Genomic DNA, 21,983 nt, shown 5'->3' with positions numbered 1-21,983 from the left:
TGCTCTCACGGGTTGTTCAGTTGCAGGGACCTGTCACAACACCTGCTCGAGTCTTCCATCCATTTCTGTAAGGCACAGAACCAGCTCTGATGATGTTTCTCTTTACTTGGTAACTGTCCCCTGTAGGGAGCTCAACCTCTCTCCTTGCACTGCCGCCGTCGCTGCTAGCAGCTTAACAGCCTCATCAAGGTGTGTATGCCTGGTTCCTTTTGCCATCGCAATCCAGCAGGTCGGACCATATTGTTGTGAACTTTGTGATCTTGTCAAAAAATCTTAACAGACAAGGGTAAAGGATCCTTAGAAGGACAGAGAGGAGAAGAGACGAAGACAGTAGGGGATTGGGATAACAATTCTCATTGCCTCATTATGGTTGTGAACCATAGATTTGTACATCATTTGGCAATGGCCATTACACCTTGGGAGTCGGATAATTTGGTAATCATTGGTGAACCTATCACGACCTAATGACTGTAATTCTCTTGTCCTCTAGTGAGTATATTCCGTCAGCTAAGCAGGGTATTGCCCAACCTTCTGAGAATGACGTGGAAGTTCTGTGCTGGCGTTCGCAGATCCTTATGTCCTTCCATCGTGGCATCCTCTCTTCCAACATGAGCTTACAATAGGGGCTGTAATTAAAGGGTTATAGCAGCCCCTAACTAAATCCCATTAGACTCAAGACTAACTACTACTAACTCCAGAACAAACTAGCAGCCTTCACCATTCTTGGCCAAAGCTCTGGCATTGGAAATTAGGAATTAAGTCTTCAACTTTGGGAATATTTCTTTTGACAAAAACTTTGGCAGCATGACAATTCGATATGTTCATGCTCAAAATCAGTAGCCATGCACTTGTGATCTTATGTCACAACTTCTATTGGTATAGCGGTCTGGATCATTGTCTTCGTGAACCTCTGTATTACCATCTCTGACCTTATTGTCCTTCATATTGTAGATTTGTGGCACACACTCTATTTCTTCATGAGCAACATGTCGGACTTTGACAGCTTATAGGGGAGTATTCTCAATTTCTTTTTTTTTGCGCTATGTCAAATCTTGCTTGCTTTAATCTGTTATTTTTCAAAAATCTCCTATACTTGTATAATCCCTGTTGTTTTGGTTCAGATATTATCGCTTTTACTTTAGGTATAATAGAACCTGAAACTAGGTCAAGGACATGATGATATCAGATAGAGAAGGTAATTGTTGGGGCAGCCGGGCAGCACTTTGGGTGTTACTTCAATCTCCTTAGGCAGTAACTCTTCCAATTTCAGCATTGTTTGTGTAAGCACCTCTAGTGTTGCCTTCTACGTGCAAAATTTCCTTTATTGAAACTGTAGGCATTGGCTCTTCCTTGGGCTGTGTGAGCTTGGCATCCATGGGAGGAACCACTTCTCTTGTGTTTAGGGGAAAAGTTGGATCTGATTCGCTATTGTTAGTTTCTGACTTCTCCCAAGAGCTAATAATATTTCCTCTAGACCTGGGACACTTAGCATCTTCTCACACTTTTTGCCTTCTAGTTTGCTTGAATAACTTTCTTTTTCTTAATCTCAGCTGGCAAGTTTAGGGGCTGGAGTACATTTTTTTGTCCCTTGTGCACATATTGGCACTCATTTGTCCTCCTTGATTGTTGACGTCATTGTCATGTAACTAGGGTCTTCCCAAAAGTAAATCTGTGATTCTCACGAGGTTAACATCACACCATACTTCTTCTAAAGAGAATTTTAGCTTCAAGGGAATTTTAGCTTTTAAAGAGAATTTTAGCTTCAGTTATCTTTGTTTTATTACTAGTCATAAGAGAGACTTTATAGGTTTTGGGATGTTTGTCAGTTGTTAACTTTAGCCTCTTAATAGAGGCCTCCGAAGCAACACTCACACAACTATCACTATCAACAATTTCTTGTATGGCCAAATGATGTTCTTTGTTCTCATGAATTATACATTTCTAAAGTCTTAACAACATTTTCACCTTTTTTTCCTTTCTCACTTTCTTCTTCCTCCACCCTCCCAGCGATAACTAGTTGCAGGATGCAGAGAGACGCTGGTAGTCCTACACATCCTTCTCCTCTCTCTCTCTCTCTCTCTCTCTCTCTCTCTCTCTCTCTCTCTCTCTCTTTGTGCTTCACGAGTGCTCTTCATCCCTGTCTCCCAGGGTTTTTGTAGTATTGCCTTCGAATCTGCTACAAAATGCTTTGATGCAAGCTCTAGTGCGAAATCCTCCTTTGCTATGAAATGCTCTAGTGCAAGTTCCTACTTTGTTGCGAATTTCTCTGGTGGGGCGAGCTCCGCCTACCAGAAGCTCTGGCTCGTTTGTCGTGGTAGCTGCTCTAATAAGTTACTTTAACGTGGCTAGTGGTTCTGCAAATGGTGCTCAGTTTGAGAAGTCTGGAGATGCTTCTCCGGCCAAATCGATGTATGGATGCGCTACTGGTGCTCCCCCTGTTTATCAGCGTCTATAGCGGCAGCTTGCCATACTTTGGTAGGTAACAATCAAGTTAAAAATTGGTTGGACCACTTTACTTGTCCCACCACTGTCTATGCTTCTTAGGTTGGGAATCTGGCTGCGTCTCTCTCCGGGAATCCCTCTGCCTTTGCTGCCATCCTTGCCCTGACACCCCTGACGCTTCCCCCCCCTCGATGTTTACCCTCCCTCTGGTCCCCCCCTCGTTCGCTACTCCACCAATGTGAATTACAATTAACACTCTTCTTTCTCTCTTCTCTGTCCTCCCCTTCTTGCCCCTATATTTCCTCCCTTATGGGCCCCCATCTTGGATCCCCACTTCTACCTTTCCCTCTTAATAAGTCCACTCCTTCAGCCCATTGCCCTCTTAATCCCAAATTCTTCTCTCCACCTCCCTGCATCTTCCCCTACTGGGCTTGGCCCATATGCTCAACCCATGCCCTTGTCCTTCCCCCTTTGGTTCCTTTTGGCCCAGCCCCCCTTTTATCCCAACCCCTTGACCACCCTACTTGCACAACCATTTAGGCCCTCTTTTCTTCTAGTCCTTATCCCACTTCTCTCACCTGCCCTTCTCTCTAGCCCATTCCACTATCCCCTCTCCCCCCCCCCCCCTTTTTGGCAAAACCGTGGATGTCGTGCCTAAACCTTTGTCAATCCCCAATTGTGAGGGTTGTTGAAGGAGCTTCCACGCCAATGATGGACAATACCAAATTGGCTACGTCTTCATCGTTGATTTTATGTTGCCGCGTTTTTAAGGAAAATAAAAGCTTTATATTGGTGTAGCTTTGTATGACGTGTTTGCATACCATATTACAATTGCACTTTTAGGTGGTTGCTAAATTTGTTGCCTATTTGATTTCTCATTTCTTGAGCCTTGTGGCTCTCGTTGCTTGGGCTTTGCCCCTTGTGCTCTTGTACATTTATCTCCTTTGATAATGAATTTATTTATTCATACTCCCCCCCCCCCCCCCAAACAAAAAAAAAAAAAAAAGAGAAAAAAGAAGAACAACAATTTCCTATATGCTATGATCATTAGTTCTCATCTTGGTGTAGAAAATGCACTCCTCAAATTCATAGTTGTAGTGTTCTTTATTTGAAGCTTTATCTGCAGTTAGCTTCAACATTGATTCATCATCAATCAATTCATCTAGTGGCTTTAGGATAAATTCTTCATCCTCTTTCTCATCTCTAATGGTAGTTGGTTCTTCTATGCTCTGATACCACTTGATGCAAGCTCAATTTAATAAGGGACACTTCTTCTAAGATCTTTTAAGAGAACCAACATATGTAGGACTAACATATGGCTACTTGAAATTTTGGTCATGGGATATGAGGGTTATTTGTGTTATAGGCTGTGATGGAATGATTTTGTTAGTAAGGATGGATTTTGGTTAGTGACCTCTGAATTCCTTGGTTGGATTAATTGGAATGAAGTAGTATAAAGGATGATGGGGTGTTAAATTTTAATGTATTGTGGTATGGGCAAGTTCTTGAGATATCGGATCAAAAGTTATGGGAATATGGCAAACCTGGGAGGGAATGAGGTAAAGATATAGGTGTATGATCCCCCAAGTTTGGTTGGGTTTGGGTGGCTAAATTGGGAGATGTAAAGGCTCTTGTTTTTAGGGTATTATGGACTAATAGATTGTTGTGCAAGGATTGCAAGGTGATACCTGGGGAAAGCTTAATTGCATAACATAGACTTGTGGTCTTGAGTATGTGCCTAATCCCAAAAACTAATAAAAGGCGCAAGGTTAACTATCCCAGGATAAGATGGTGGAACTTCAAAGGAGAGTGCTCGAAGTCCTTCGCTAATAAAGTAGTCAAACAAGGAAAGTAGGATTTTAAAGGGGATACCAATGTGATGTGGAATGGCTGTGTATCAAGAAGGTGGCTAAAGATTTTCAAGGTGAATTAAAAGGAAAGCTTCATTCTTATAGAGAGACTTGGTGGAGGGATAGTGAGGTTCAAGCTGCCATTAGGAATAAGAAAGCTAGTTTTAAGACATGGCAAAGAACTAAGGATGTTGAGGATCTTTAAAGGTATAGGTTGGATAGAAACGAAGCTAAAAAAATTGCGGGAAAAACAAGGGAAAAGAAGTATGAAGAGTTATACAATAAGTTGGGCACGAAGGAAGGGAAAAAAATCTATTTATAAGATAGCTAAGATAAGGGATAGGAAGAGTAGAGATCTTGACCATGTTAGATGTATTAAAAATGGAGATGGTAAAATACTAGTATGTGATGAGGACATTAAGAAAAGATGGGAAATCTATTTCTCTAGTCTACTAAACGAGTATACTTCAAGCACTTATGATTCAGACGATTATACCATTCACCAAGGCACTAATTTTTGAACTTATATACGGAGAATTTCAATGTCCAAAGTAAAAGAAGCACTAGGGAGGAAGAAACTAACAATACACAAGGTCCTGATGAAATCCTAATAGAAGTATGGAAGAACTTAGGAACCCATGGACTAGTTTGGTTGACTAAGTTGTTTAATAAGATTATGAACACAAGAAAAATGCCAGATGAATGGAGGAGAAGCATCGTGGTTCCAATTTACAAAAATAAAGGAGATATTCAAAATTGTAATAACTATAGGGGCATTAAATTGATGAGCTATATTAGGAAATTATGTGAGAGAGAATTGAAACCCGTTTGAGACACTTAACTACAATTACGGACAACCAATTTAGGTTTATGTCGGGAAGATCTACAATGGAGGCTATTTACCTAATTAGGAGACTTATGGAAAGGTATAGAGAATGTAGGAAAGATCTTTATATGGTATTTATTGACCTAGAAAAAGCTTATGATAGAATTCCTAAAGCGTTAATTTGGCAACTACTAGAGAAAAGAAGTGTTGCAAGTAAATATGTAGATATAGTTAAAGATATATATGATGGTTCGGCGACAAGTGTAAGAACAGTGAGGGGACAAAGTAATGAATTCCCAATTACAGTTAGGCTACATCAAGGATCAACTTTAAGCCCATATCTATTTGCACTTGTAATGGATGAATTGACCAAAGACATTCAAGATGATGTCCCTTGGTGTATGTTTTTTGTTGATGATATTGTGTTGATTGATGAGACTCAAGTGGGAATTATACCAAGTTAGAATCATGGAGAGCAGCTTTGGAATCAATAGGCTTTAAACTTAGTAGAACGAAGACAGAATATCGAGTTTGTAGCTTTAGTCATGATCGAGCAGACGATGAGGTGGTGATACTTGACAATAAGGAGATTCCTCAGAGTGATTGATTTAGGTACCTAGGTTCAATCATAAATAAAAGAAGTGATATAGAGGATGATGTTTCCTAAAGAATTAAATTAGGGTGGGTGAAGTGAATAGGTGCGTCCGGGGTCTTGTGTGATCGGTGTATTCCATTAAAGCTTAAAGGAAAATTTTATAGGACCGTTATTCGACCAGCTATGATGTACGGTGCAGAGTGTTGGACTGTTAAAAAGAATCATATAGATAAAATAAGTGTAGCAGAAATGAGGATGCTAAGATGGATGAGTGGCAAAACTAGGAAGGATAAGATAAAGGAATGATCATATTAGAGTTGTTTGGGAGTTGCTCCCATAAGTGATAAGCTTCGAGAAAGTCGTTTGAGGTGGCACGGCCATGTTCAATGAAGACCTATAAATGCCCCTGTACAGAGAAGTGATATAATCCAGATTGAAGGGACTAAAAGAGGTAAGGGTAGACCTAAGATAACCTTTAAAGAAGTGGTGAGATAGGAAATACAAAGCTTAGGCTTTGTATCTAGCATGGGGACTCAAATAGAACTGATTGGAAGGCAAGAATCCATGTAGCCAACCCCATTTAGTAGGGACAAGGCTTATTGTTGTTGTTGTAGTATGGAGTACTAAACTTCAAGAAAGTATTTATATCTTGAAATCGGACGGTCAAAATGGGGTCAAATTGGGATCTAAGGTCACTAAGGTTGGAGGGTTGATGTACCTAAAGTGTGGGACACATTCAACAGTTAGATTGGTGTAGATCTGACCTTGAATTTTTGGTGTCTTGGAAACTCTAAAAATTCCACAAAAAAAAAAAAAAAAAAAAAAAAGATTAACAAAAATAGAAAAAAAAATAAAATTTGTGACATAAGAAGGGGAATGGAGTGTAGGCTTCTAGACACTTGGATGGAGCCTTGAGGATGGAATACTCAAATGGAGAATGAAGGTTGAACTCTAATCTTCAACCAATCGGAGGTGTATGCTTTATTCACGTAGAACCTTCCTAGGTTTTTGGATCATTAAACTAACCGAGAGGGCTAGAACTCCTAATGCTTGGATCTTCAAACTAATTGAAAGAACTGGCGGAAAAACACTTAGTGTTCGAAAGGGAAGGTCATTTTCATTCATATCTGATCCCTAATCTGATGAATGGGGGCCTATTTATAGCCTTACATAAGAAGTCCCACTGAAATTAGGACTTAGAAACTGATTTAACTATGAAAATATAAACTGTTAGAATATGTACCATGAGGGGTAATTTGTGTTTCTACTAAGTGTTTTTACTTTTATAGTTTACTTGCTGCAAGTAAGATTAGATTGGAATGATTCTCAAGACATCTTTCCTTATTTGGTTTCAGTTTATTTTGAGAAGATATCAAAATAACTTTCCTTATTTTGTAATATTTTGGGAGATCATCCTAGATCTATAAATAAATTAACTTAGGGAGAGTTCTAGTATCTTGCGCAACTCTCCCTCTTCCAAATTCTCTTCACTTCTTCCTTGTTTTCTCTTCTTCGATCTTCCTCCTGTTGGTTGGTTATAGAATTTAGACTTCTAACATGGTATCAGAGTAGGTTTAATCAACACTTGTTTCTCTATGTGATTGCCGATTTGAGAGTTGTTTGAAGCTTCTAATTTGAAGAAAGAATTTCTATCTACTGGTATTGCTATGTTTCTATGCTCTTCGTTGTTCAAGTATGAACTAGACCTTCTAAACAAGTCATGAAGGTTTGAAGGTTTTGAAGCTGATTACATGAAGAAATGTCTGCTGTTCCATGTACCTGAATATCCTGCCTGCAATTTGTTTCCTGGCCAGCGCTCTCCAGAATTTTTAAAGATAATGTCTTGCCCCATTGATCCAATTAATGATATTTTGGGGGTTTATTTTCTGGCGAACCAGGTTGAAGAAGTTCTTAGTTGTTATAGCTGTTCAAATTTGTTACCAAAAGAGCAAGATCTCTATTACCACTAAGCATGCTATTCTCAGCAAGCTTGAAAGAGTTTGGTTCTTTCCTTTTGTTGCCATTATCATTGATGATCTGGTGGTAGTCCTATTTTTGGTTATTATTTTGTCTAATCCACGTGTAATGCTACACATGAGGGGGAGATTGGAGACTCATTCTTTATCTACTCAAGATTTGTTGAAGAATATTATTAGTGAAGATCTTTATCCTCCTAAGATGGTATTCTACAACAACATTTCCTACTTAGTCCGTAGTAACCCATATTGCCTTTTACATACTTACTTGGCTTTTAGTAATCCATACTGCCTTTTGTCTACCTATTTGGTCCATTGTAACCCATACTACTTTAACCTACCTACTTGATTTGCAACAACTCATACAACCTTTTATTTATCTACTTGGTCTGTAGAAACCCATTCTGTCTTTTATTTACTCATACTTTTAACTATTACTTGCTTCTTGTGGAGAGCTTATATGCAACATTGGAGCTGCACATTTTTCATTGTTTGATGACATCAAGATTGTTTTTTAAAGTTGTTGTTGATCATCTCCTAGTGAAGTTCTCTCGGTGTGTTTATCAATGTTGGCTTGTGCTCAAGAGTGATGAAGTTTTCAATATATGTTTTTGTTATTCCAAGCTGGAGCCTTTGACTTGTATGCTCTAGCTTGAGAGGGAGTGTTAAAATATGTATCATGAGGGGTAATTTGTCTTTCTACTAAGTGCTTTTACTTTTATAGTTTACTTAGGCTGCAAGTATAGATTAGATTGGAATGATTCTTAGGACAGCTGTCCTTATTTGGTTTCAGATTATTTAAATATGCTGAGAATGTGTTACTTCCTTATTTTGTAATATTCTGGGAGATCATCCCAGATCTATAAATAAACTTAGGGAGAGCTGTAGTTCTTGCACAACTCTCCCTCTTCCCAATTCTCTTCACTTCTTCCTTCTATTCTCTCTTGCTTTCTCTTCTTTGATCTTCCTACTGTTGGCTGGTTATAGAATTCAGACTTCTAATAGAAACTAATTAATTTAAACTCTTAAAGCTGAAATAAAACACAAGAAAAATGTTATTCTGCCAGTGTAACTTAAGTGGCCCAGAATTTACATAATTAGACCAATCAAAACTATTAAACTAACTTAATTTCGTACTTGGATGCTAGACTTTTGGGCCCATAGAATAGGCCTATGACTACATAAACCTATTATCAAAGGCTTAACACCTCTATCATCATCCCTAGGTTGATTTCAAAGAAAAATAGACCAATTCAGTGCTGGATCTGCATCACCTAGGTTGTTTCTTTAGAAAAGGCCTCTTTGGTTTTTGATCAGCATCATCCTTCTTCTTCTTATCCTTCTCTATGTTCTTTCATATGTGAACTAGAGGGAAAGAGAAAAAGGTAATAAACGTTTTCTTATTGTGTTGATCCCAGCTGGAATCAGTCTACTGCTAATGTGAGATTGTAAACCGAAGGGTAACAATCCTAATATGTTGTTCAAGCTTCAAATAACTCAAGTAGCGAAACCCAAGTTCTGGTCTAGTATTTGTCATATCCACCCAGCCGGTACCCTACCTGGCATACCCGAGTGTGTGATCCACAGTCTCGAAGATCAGTATTGAGGAAATCAACCTCCCACATTCACAATAATATAATCAAGAACAAGACTAAATCAATGTTAACAAAGTTAATTAATAGATCAAAGTAAAGTAACGAAATAATCATCAAAGTGCGGAAATGATACCAATATATATATTATAATCAAAATGTAGAGTGAGGCGGAATCTCACTCCACGAGTACAGCGGAAAGTCGTTCGAATGTTAAAAGAAGATTACAACCGGTTCCATAAGAAAAGAAAAAAAAGAAGTAATCAAACTAAGCTAGAGTCTATTCTACTTTATAAAGAACGTCTTCGTAAGTATAGACTTCGGAAATCAAGCTCGGACGCTCCAACTCAACTGTAGGGCTAATCATGGTATGAAGCATGATCACGCGAGGGATCATCAACGAGATCTTCATAGTTGCCAACACCTTGCGTGTAGTATGCTTCTTCAGCTTGCGCTTCCTCATATTGGCCTTCATAGTCATCTATACCTGTAGAGTAATCTAACAAAAGAAATTTGTACAAAAGGAGTGAATTCGAGAGAACTTAGCAAGGCAAGTCATTCCATAACAATATAAATAACATGATAACAGAAACATAGCATGATGCGATATGATATGAGACATACAATGCATGTATGAGTCTAACTCTATGTATGCTGGTCTCTATAGGTAGACATGCTTTAAGTCATAGCACCATATTTCTTTGGGAAAGTCATTCACTCTCCCTCAGCCATCTTGGCATCTTGGGTCTGCCGGTGGTAGTTAGGTTTTGCATCCCTCTTATACATTCCATGGCTGGGGTTTAGGTCACCTCTCTCTCACATAACCATTGGTCTAAGTATTGGCGCATGTCAGGGTAAAGCCTAGCCAAATGCAAGTCATCTACTTGGTTATATCAACTCAGATCTAGATACGTCCATTCTTCGCCCCTGGCGATCCTTTCTGGTATCCTTCACACTAGAGTCAGCATAGTCCCAGACTACGGACTCATCAACCCTATTGGTCATCCACAAGTAGTAGATGGGAAGCTCTCATGTCCCCTCACGGATTGGCTACCGGTCTTGAGCGCTCATGAGCCCAAGTCTACAAATGTGACCCTACCAACGAATGGCCCCCACAATGTGATTCATGTCCCCTCACTGGTTGATTACCAGTCTTGAGCGCCCATAAATCCCCATTGCAATACCCTTCCGAATTGGGTCTGATATAACAGGGATATCCTAGCCAAACACTGCTAGACAAGTCCTAGGTATGACAACCAATAATCCGGGAAAGCGTCAAAGGGCACCATCGGAAATATCTCATACTATTCCCACTGATATCCAAGGATAGAAATGTCAAGAGGACATTCCCCAATCCCAAATCATACCTAATCAATCACAATCCCAAATCAGTCATATCAACCACGACAGATATCTCATCATATGAAAGAATACATATAGACAATAATAATTGAACATATAATATATATGAGTAAGAGTCCATACATAATCAAGTACATAAGGTAAATATGAAAGTACGAACCTACTGTACTTACAACAGTCATATCATAATAGAAACTACAATATCAGTAACAAATCTAGGTAGTTCCCAATTTAGAAACTAAGATTCATGCAATCTATGTAAATATGGTAATAACTGTCCTTACCTTAAATAGATTCGAAGATATTCCGGACGGACAAGAGGATGAATCCAAAGTTAGCAAACAAACCCTAGATAAGCATCATACAATCATTAAGAAGCAGTCCTAAAAGAATAAGCATCAAATGAATCGAAACGGACGAAGAAGAAATCCCTTGCTGTCATGCCGGGTAGATTGGCTGGGAAGATTGGTCCAATCGACCCAAGCAGTCTGCCCAGTGAACAGTACGAGTCCAAAATCAGATTTTTGGTCCGAAACCTATTCTACATGATCCAGAATGCTACGAAACTTGGAGGGAATGTCTAACACAGTAATCTAAGACTATCTAACATGTATTAGACATCAAATGACGATAAAAACCAATACTTACTAATTTAAAAACATACTTTCTAATTTGGTAGAAAACATAGTTTTCATTGAAAACATGTTATGAATGAAAGAGATGAACTAGAGATGATGAGATCTCATTCTAGTAGACTAATACAGTAAATCAAGAGTATGAATGATCATGGAGATGCATCTATAATGCTAGAAGAATCAAAATAAGAATATGATCATAGATGCATGTAGAAAACATAAGAATCATGGTTGATAATGAATATAAAGATCATAGCATGAGTGAATGAATAGAGATTGTAGAAGACATGATTACAAGGATGTAGCATCTTCTTCATAATCTCAGTTCATAGAAGAGAATGATCATAGTAAGAATGAATCAATAACATATTAGAGTGATTACTAAATGTTGCAAGGTTTGATCTTCTTCAACACTCTTGGAGGCTTGGAGAGGAGTTTCTTTCGTTCTCTAAGTGTTTTGGAGGCTAGGGATACTAAAAATACGAAGTACTATGGTATATATAGCAATATAAACCTAAACAGAAGATTCTACTCGAATTCTGTTTGCTTGGGTCGATTGGCTGGGTAGACTGACCAAGTTGACCCAGGCTGTCAGCAAAGCCTGAATCAGGGAATTAAGGGCCTTTCTCTTATCGGAATCAAACGAGATTTTAAACACAAACTATAACTTACCTAGCATGGAGAAACGCCTTCAAATCATGTCTAACCAAGCTCTAAGGTCATCAACCAATCTTCTCTTCATCAAGGTGTAGTCTCTTTTCCAAATCCAACAAGGTCTTCAAGTATGGGGCATCATCGTCAATCTCCATGGGGTTCGGAGTCGAACACCATGTCTTCTACTGATATGACCCATAGTTGACTTCCACTTCTACTTCGGGTCTTCAGACACAAACAATAGAGTATCCGGGTTAAGGCTAGGGCCGGGTTTCACAGTATTAGTCTAGAAATAAAAGGTAATGGCTGTGTAGCGATCCAGCCAATGGAATGGGCCTGGATTGGGATAGAGTGTAGGTGCAATCCTCTCAATAGAAAGAACTCCAAATCTTAGTCAATTTTGACCTGGGGTTTTTGAATCATAAAATCTTCACAAGCTGCAGCAACTGCCTAAATCACAAGTTCAGCTACAGTGGTAACAGCAGTAGCAGCCTCTAGAATCAACTGAGGATGGATTCTGATCTTCAGTTGGAGACCTTGATGAATTGTTGCAGACACAATGTGAACATAAAGAAAGAAAAGATAGGGAGAAGGGGCTAAGGGGTAGGGGGATGGGCTATCTCAGCCGTAGGTCTCTCACCCCCAGCTATCTCAGCTGTTGAACGTGGATTCCTCCATAAACAATGGAAACATGGCCTGCAAATTTGATTTCTCTGAAGTCTGATCTTATATTGCAGTTAAAGGGTCCATTTATAGCTTGGCTAAAGCTTTATAAGGAATAGAATCTTAAAAGGGCAAACCTGATGCCAAACACTTCCACACAAGTAGAGATTGGTGGGGCAATTTTCCTACGCAACCTTATCCAGAACAATTTTTGTTGGGAAGCTGTTTCGATGAAAAAATAGAAACATAATAGACTGAAAATAGAAACTAATAACTTAGTAACCATTGACAATAGAATCTTGTTAAAGACGGAGTTAGAATAATATTATATTGTTGCTTGGTCAGCAAGATATTAATAGATCTTATGTGATTTTTTTTGTTAGATTTGGCACTGATTTATTTCCAGATTTCCTATGTAATTAGTTGAGGAAACTTAGATTTAGATCTGATTTGAAGTGAACTATAGAAGTTACTATTTTTCAGTCTTTCTATTTTTTTGGGAAAGTGGACAGAATATTCTGTCCATATCTATGTATTCTCTTCATATAAATAAAGCTATCTTGACTGGGGGGAGAAGTACATACAACTCTCATCCCTCCATCACGACTTCTCTTCATCTTTTCTCTTCTCCCTTCTTCTCTATGCTTACCTAATCACAGATTCTGGAATTGTAACATGGTATTAGAGCCTTAATCTAAGGCCTGGTTTCCCCCCTTCAGTGTTGAAAGGCTGACCTAGCAACAGTATAATCTTATTCTAACTCCTATAACAAATCTTACAAAAAATAGAAACTAATTAAAGGAAACTATTAGGCTTTATAATTCAGCCACATGCATAAAAAACAACAGCAGAAACTAAACTAAACTAAACTAAACTTCTAAGTTTCCCAAGAGTAAAAATCTTCATGTAATCTGATCTTGGACCCACAAATCTTCTAAGAATGTTTCCACTTAAATAGGTCCCAGGCTGTGACACTGTTCACGTGAACAGTGTTTTGTCCTTTTAGTTCTTCATCCAAGTTTCTATTTGGAGGTAGGGCTTCCTTATGTGATGCTACATCAAATCACCTAAAACTCGCCATATCATCAGACCAGGCTGCCTTTTACAGCAATTGCATCCCACGAGCTTGCTGGCTGATTGTGGGGCGTGTTCCTATGGGCTTTTGATCTACATCAACTGCTGTTGTGTTAACTGACCATGCTGAAAATTGCAACTATGCTATTACTGAAGTACCTAAATAAAATTGTGGTACAATATTGATAAAATATTCAAGGACTTATAATGTGATAAATAACTGTGACATGCATGCTGGGTGTTACAAAACTAGCTGGTTATCTATGGTTTGTTATGTTGTTTTTCATTTATTTATGTTAAAATTGAAAGACCCTGGTAGAATGTTAGTATTCTGATTTGAAAATATAATAAGAGCATGAGAGGACTGGGAAATGTGAGAGGATTTTGTTTTTCTTCCCTTTGAAATGCGTTCCAGTACCTCAAAGCTCTGAGTTGATGTTCTAAGAGTCCTGCTTCACCATGTCAATCCCCTAGGAAAAATTGATTGCACAATGTTTTGCCATTGATTATATAACTTGTCTTCCATGCAGACTGAATTAAAAATTGATAGAGATGTAGTTATTCTCTAGGGATCCAAAAATCTAAATGGGTAATTGGCAAACAAGATAGAGGTGGCAGTGGGTGCAGTTTCTCATTTAAAAAAAGAGAGGGTAAATGAGAACACTGAAAAGTAAGGACTAAGAAAACAGGTTGTGTATGTATGTCTGGAGAAATGTTTGTGTCAAAATTAAGCACATCATTTCACATATAGATACAACTTATTATAATTTAAAAATAAAAATAAAATGAAATGGTTCTTTCCGTCACTGATGTGAACTACATTCTTGTACCAACTGCTATTTATTCTAAATTGCAGAATGTATATTCTGTTCACTGTGGCCAATCATAGAACATGTTGATTCAAAGAATATCTAAGTGTCACTTGAAGAAAATTCTGTGGACTGATTGGCCCCTGCCCATGTGAAGTTTCAACTCTATCTGAGTTGGCCACTTAGCAAACCTAACTATTGAAAACTTCAGGACAAAGGACAGGTGTACCATACTATGGGGGAATGTATAGACGTAAAGAGTTATATTTACCATTACATGGAGGATAAATGATTGAATTGGAGGCTGATTTTGATATTTGGTCAATGCCTGTCCATCCAACTGTTGGAATTGCCAGCATCCCCCTTGCAGTAGGTGGTGCATTTGCTGTTGGGTGTTATTTCAAAATATCAATTTAGCTTTTGTCAAAAGCTGAGCTTTGGTGCCTTCTTTCCTCTTTCCTTGCTAACATCCTCAAAGTTTAAGATTCTCTCTTTTTCATGCAGCGGAAGCACCATTGTTGGAGTTGGATCTCCAGATCTTCCTCAATTTTTATATGATGATGATGAATACAGGGATGTATTTTTATCAGGTAAACAAGTTACGTTAGCATCTATGAGAATAAAAAAGTTGATTCATGTAATCTGTAGAATTATGAGGCTTCTTCATACTTACATCTGGCATCTCTTGACATGGGGATTTTGGGTTTAAATTTAGGTGTGTTATGGGAGAGGTATTTTTTCAGAAGGGAACCAATGCTATTACTTTTTTACTTTCTCCTAATTTTATCCTACAGAAAAGGCCCCAACATGACTTTCTATTCACATTCATTCTGCCTGAAGCTCTTCAACCATTGGTGCCTCACAACATGTTGTAAGGTTAGGAAGAGGAATGCCTTTGGAGTTTCCTTGGGGGACCATCGGTTAGAAGTTCATAGAAATCAATGGGATAGGGTCCATAGGGATGGTAATGAGGCAGGTTGTAGGTGTTCCTATATTGTATGACCCTCTTTTTATAAAGAGAAACGGGTTGGGGGTGTATGGCATTTAAAACTGGAAAAATTCTGGCTGCCATCATCCCCCATCTGACCTCACCACCGAGGGTCCAGCTTCTATTGCCTGGTGAAATAACTGGCCCCATGCATACTTCTTAGTGCAGGTTTATGGTGCAGCTAGCTCTGGTATGTGTGAAACCTCCACATTGCAATCCTTAGATTGGGGTAACCCAATTTTCAGGTTCTCAGCATTCTGCAACTTACGATACCAGTATTTAGAATAAATCTAAAAAAGAACATATTCTATCCCATTGATATTCATGCCTGGAACAACTGCTTGACTGATTTGTTTGAGCTTTATAGTATTCTATTTCCTCAGAATAATCCCCTCTAGCATAATTCTTTATCTTCATGGCTTCTACTGCAGAGGCATGCTTTCTTACCCGGGGAGAGAACCAGTGGTACACAGAACCTTCTTCAACGACATCTTCTTGTGATTCATCCATGGAGTTGCCAACAACTGAGGAGGGGGTCATCGTCTAGAAAAATGAAACATTTGATAGTCTAGAGAAGTTGCCTTTCATTGCATATAGTCATATACTGCAGGGTACTAAAGAAGGGACACTGACTTCCGGGTGAGAAAATTAGCAAGTGAATAAAAGAAAAAGGGGATCAGTTTGTGTATATGGTTAAAAAACGAAAATAAGTTGAAGAAAATTTGTGGTTTAGTGATAGTCAGGTGTAACAAAAAGACTTGGAACCTGTCTGATAACCCATTCAGAAGCTGTTAATTAGTGTTTTCTGTTCTGAAAAACACAATTGTTGTCAAAAACCGTTTGATAAACACTATTTGAATATGGAACATCATAACAACGGATATGAATGAAATGAGCTTCTATATGAACTACTGGAAAGATCATAGCGGCGAAGTCGAGACCTCCGCTAAGACCTAACAAAAGAAGTAAACATGGAGTGTTGTTTATTTTTGAAACATAAATTTCAATTTCATGAAGTAAATTTTATCTGACATAACAACTGTTTGTTATTTTCTCTGTTTTTTTAAGTCAAACGGTTATAGATTGCGTTCAAGTGAAATACAAGTGACGGGTATCGCTGATTTCCATTATGAGTAGGTATGATTCATTTGCTTCAACTCATAATCCATTTACGATCAAATTACGACTATTATTTGTAAGACAATTTTTTTTGAATCTAAGAACCCACTCAATTTTTTTTTTGAATCCAAGACCCCACAGTGCTTGTTGGGCACATAAACACCTGGAAAAAAAATGATTTGAACGAAAAATATGTAGGGAAGCTTACACAGGGATTAATGGCTATGTAAGCATCAATGAGAATGATGGAATTAGAGTAATAGTTGGATTCATGGTAGAAACTCAATTGATCTTTATTCATACCCTTTTCATCGTAGTACAAGCAATGTTAATATAGAATTTGCTTTGCTTTCTTCATTTTGGTGTTACAAGTTGAATGTGTCGACAAATGAAGTGTTGATCGGAGTATATTTTAAGCTTGATACTATCGTTCAAATGAAATAATAAACATTCAATTGTGAATGTGCTTTTAACAAAGGAGTGGCAGTCTTTCATATAAAGACAGTAAGATCAAGGAGGTTTCAGTAATAGTCTTAGTGATTGATTTAGTGATGACCAAAGGAAGGTAACCCGCGAAGATGTTCATAACTCTATTTGACCTACAAGGTATAAAAGCAAACGAGTATCACCTCTCAATGCCAATTTGATCTAGATTCGAAACTAAGAGACATATTTCTTTTTGGTCAAACATGCAGGGGCGGACTTAGAATGCAATATTGGGGGGGGGGGGGGGTCGAAGAATGAAAGGCAGATAACCTGGGGCGGACTTAGAATGCAATATTGGGGGGGGGGTCGAAGAATGAAAGTCAGATAACCTTTCCGTTAAGAAAGCACTAATGTTTTTTTTTTTTTTGGGAAAGGTAGCTTGTTACTATTGGGTGGGAATTAAATTACTAATATATGCCGCCGAGTGGGTGCGAACCCAAGACCTCCCCGTAAGAGGGTGGGTCTTTAATCGCTTGACTAACCTATCATTGGCATAGCACTAATGTTTTTTTGTCACACATATTATATTGGGCCCTTATAAGACTCATTTGAGGTCCCACCTCTAAATTATTTTATTATATTAAAGAATAGACCCACATATATTTTGTGGGGCCCACACATATTCGAAAAAAAGGTAAATTATTGATAATGATATTTTTTTCAACAAAACATAGGTAAAATTAAAGCAACAATATAAAAAAAAAATATGTACACATGACTTCAACCCTAAAAAATTAGATGCAAGCCAAAATTTCTTTGGTAGGAGATGTAAATCAATTTTTTTTAGGTAAGAAATGCAAACGAATGGCAATTAGTTACTTACTAACTATAGAAATTTTATTCACTATACAAAATCAAATAACAAAAACTGCGGAAGAAATAAAGAAACATAGAATATAAAATCAAATAAAGAGAATAACCAAAAAAGGAGAAAAAGAGAAACGATAAATAAATTAAAAAAAGAAAGAGTACCTGATATGGGAAAAATAATTATCGAACCGAGTCCGCCCTTGGTTCGACCCTCGACTCCGGTCGGGAAGAAATGGACCGACTCGCATCCGAGTGGGTCGGGTTTAAAGATAGCTTGTTGAGGAAGAAACTTGACTCAGTCAACAAACACACCCGAATCCGTAATTATCGGAGTGGACGAATCGTCAAGGAGACGGTTAACGACACTTATAGGAGCAAATGATCGTGCTTACTTGGATAATTGCCACGTTATGATCATGCTAACAAAGAAGTTATCCATTATCCCATCAACGAACAGATCTATTATCAACGGATCTAATCGTTAAGATTGGATGGAGAGATTATGATCAGACCGGGTTCATACTTGGTCCGACCCTCGACCCTGGTCGAGACGGAGAGATCCGACTCGACCCCGGTCGAGACGGAGAGATCCGACTCGCTCCCGAGCGAACCGGATCCGGAAGATGGCTTGCTGAAGAAGAAAGCTTATTTGGCTACAAGCGCGCCCTAATCTTACTTATGGATTAGGGTAATCACCCTAATAATGGCAGACTCGAATTGACGGCTGTGGATAATCATTATCGAAGGGATAATCATCACATAACCTAAAGGTTATCTCAGGAGTCCTCTACTAGTCCAAACTAGTAGAAGTCTATTGCTCAACGGATCTAACTGTTAAGATCCAACGACTACCCGAAGAAGGCTCAAGTGCATCCAACGAAGGAGATTCGAAGGTACACTCTATATAAACCTCACTACCATACAAGGTGAGGGGATCGAAAAAGAATACTATCTGAGACTCAAGTTCAGATACATACTGATAGACCTAAACTATCAGCGATCTGCTATCTAGATCACCTTTCCCAGTTCTTCATTCCTTAGCTTTGCGCTTCTAGCGAGAGCCGTTTGTGATTAAGTTCATCAACTGACTTAGCCTTCGGAGGTGGACTCCCGACCCCAGCGGTCGGGCCACATCTGACGCTTTCGTTTTGCAGGACATCACGAGTAGATCTAAGGGTTGAGCAGATTTTGGATGCATCAATTGGCGCCGTCTGTGGGAAACAACTTGAAAAGCCATGGTGACTAGATCAGCAGCCACAGCAGCCGCTGCACAACGCAATTCCAATGTTCAGATCCCTGGAGTGAATAATCCAGATATTCCCCAGGAAAGCCAAAATCCTATCGAGGTAGATGGTGGCCAGGGAGGACGTAATCCTCCTCCTGATACAATCCAAGATCAATTGGATCAGGTAAAGATTCAACTCTTGGAGGTGAGCCAAGCACTCCGCATGCTCACCAGACGAGTGGTTTTACCACAAGAGTTTGATCAGCGCGATTCAGGGAGATGTGCATTGCCACGTGACCAGAGATTGGCTGAAGACCGGAATATCGATCAGAATTTCCGTGAAGGAGACCGAGGACTTAGGAGGATCGATGATCAACCGAGGAGAGACGATCGGTTCGACAGACCGCAAGAGAGTACAACTGATTCAAACACAAGGTTAGATACAGGGGTAAGAACTCACTCACCCACTGTCAGAAGAACCGTTCGTGATGATCGAGCAGTTCGCGACGAGCGGAATGCTCAGGAAGGACGGGCTGTTCGTGATGATCGAGTAGCACGGGATGATCGTGTTACTTGAGGTCGTGATCATATTGCTGAAGATCACCCGACCCAGATTGGTCAGGAATTGGGCAACATCAATGAGAAATTAGGGCAGTTGGCTAAGGGAAGAATAACTGAGGATATTTATTCAGTCATTCGGAAGACTCCCTTTGCCGAGCCAATTGCGGGATATCAGTTTCCCTGTAACTTCTGTTTGCCTACCTTTTCAACATTCGATGGCTCCGGAGATCCAACAGTTCACATCGGCTATTACCAACAGACCATGGCAGTTTCAGGTAATTCTGATGAAATTTTATGCAGGGTTTTTGGTTCATCACTTACTGGAGCAGCACAAAAGTGGTTTTCGAACCTCCCCTCTGGAAGGATCGTAAACTTTGACGAATTGGCGCGCCAATTCATAGGGCGATTCCAGAGTGGAATACAGGTCAAGAAAACGGAAGAAACCTTGTTTACTATCAAACAAGGAAAGAGCGAATCAATCAGAGAGTTTCTGAAAAGATTCAACAAAGTGACGATGGAAATAGAAAATTTGGATGAATAAGTAGCCAAAACTGCTCTATTCACGGGACTCACTAATCGGAAACTCCTGGAGTTATTACTACGGGGATATGCCCGCGACTTATGCTGAGTTGGTACAGAGATGCCAGAAGCAGGCTGAAGTCATGGAGATTCTAGATGCGTGCCAAGGAGATAATAAAGTCTCCAATAAGGAACAGAAGGCTCCTGAGCAGAAGCAGAAGCCAAAGAAAAATGTTCGTGATCGGGTTGGAAAATCTCAGCCTTGGCACCAAAGGTCCCCCGGTAAAAGTGAGTACACTCCATTGAATGCTCCTGGGGCTGATATTTTAAATATCCTCAAAAGAAAAAATATTTTAAAGTGGCCGCCTAAATTCTTTTGAAACCCGGAGAGCAGCAGGATCGAGAAAAGTATTGCCGATTCCACAAGGACTATGGTCATTATACTAATGACTGTCGTCATCTGAAGGCAGATATTGAGAGATTAATATCTCAGGGACATCTGTCCAGTTTCGCTAGCAGAAGAAGGGAGGAGCCACGTGAGCCACGTGCGGCTGCTCCGAAAAGGGATCGTTCGGTTAGTTCGGAACGATCAAGGGAGGCCCCGAAATCTAAGAAGGGCAAGGAGGTGATTGAAGCTACTCGGTCACCAATCCTTACCATCTTCGGGGGACCAGAGCCCGAATCACTCCGGAGTCTGAAAACAAAATCCAAATTTGTTGGAACCGGAGAGACGCAGAAGCGGAAGAAGCTGAATGGTGAAGATTCTATCACCTTTAGCAAGGAAGACGAAAGAGATGTTTGTTTACCTCATGATGATGCTATAGTCATCAAGGTAGAGATTGCACGACGGGAAGTGCATAGAGTTTTGATTGATACAGGGTCTGCAGCTGACCTAATTTCCTACGAAGTGTATCAAAAATTGAAGGTGGATCAGGACTTGATGAAACCTTCATCCACACATCTATATGGTTTTGCAGGGTCATCTGCAGTGGCGGAAGGATCGGTCCAGTTGGATTTATCCATTGGAAGTTTTCCTAAGGAAACAACTGTTCGAATCAATTTGGTGGTTCGGGAACTGCCAGCTTATAATATGATCCTTGGGCGACCATCTTTATCCAAGATAGGTGCTATTGTTTTGACAAAGCACCTGAAGATAAAATTCCCGACTGATATGGAATTGGTCAAGTCTCCTCTGACCAGAAGATCTCTCGGCAGTGTTATGTTGCCTATTTAAAAGACAAGAAGGGCCCGAGGAAGGTAACTGCCCTCCCCATAGAAGTTCGAGATGATCGGGAAGAGTCAGAGATGCAAAGACCCGAACCAGTGGAGAAGCTGGAACAAATCCAGCTGTGTACCGAGGATGAGAAAAAGATTACTTATATCGGGTCTGAACAGCTGGAAGAATTTAAAGATGAGTTGAAGTTATTTCTTCAGCAGAATAAAGATGTATTTGCATGGTCTGCTGAGGACATGCCCGGAATCGATCGGGCCATTGCAGAGCACAAACTCTGGATAGACCCTAAGGCGAAACCAGTGATACGAGAAAAGAAGAAATTTCTCCATTGAAAAGTATGAAGCCGTTCGAGCGAAGTTGAAAAACTTAAGAATTCTGGTTTCATAGAACCAATTGAGTGCCCAACTTGGTTGGCCAACGTGGTAATGGTAAAAAAGGCGAATGGGAAGTGGAGGATGTGTACAGACTACACAGATCTTAACAAAGCTTGCCCAAAAGATTGCTACCCGTTGCCTCGGATTGACCTCTTGATAGATGCGACTGCAGAATATGAAACTTTAAGT

General features: G+C 39.4%; 1 protein-coding gene across 1 annotated transcript in view; it reads left to right on the top strand.

Annotated features, from left to right (window-relative positions):
* The window catches only part of LOC148999049 (4-diphosphocytidyl-2-C-methyl-D-erythritol kinase, chloroplastic-like), a 30,033-nt gene extending 13,656 nt beyond the window's left edge, over window positions 1-16,377 (top strand). The window contains exons 10-11 of the mRNA XM_089141505.1: window positions 14,983-15,068; window positions 15,898-16,377. Coding sequence (XP_088997631.1) covers window positions 14,983-15,068; window positions 15,898-16,013 — 202 coding nt within the window. The 3' untranslated portion in view covers window positions 16,014-16,377. The remainder of the gene's footprint in view (window positions 1-14,982; window positions 15,069-15,897) is intronic.
* Window positions 16,378-21,983: the final 5,606 nt, after the last annotated feature.

The sequence above is a fragment of the Hakea prostrata genome, unplaced genomic scaffold (genome assembly GCF_041222555.1).
Source record: "Hakea prostrata isolate BN-2017 unplaced genomic scaffold, UWA_Hpros_2 contig_59, whole genome shotgun sequence".
Lineage (NCBI taxonomy): Eukaryota > Viridiplantae > Streptophyta > Magnoliopsida > Proteales > Proteaceae > Hakea > Hakea prostrata.
This window is presented reverse-complemented; position numbering and strand designations above follow the sequence as displayed.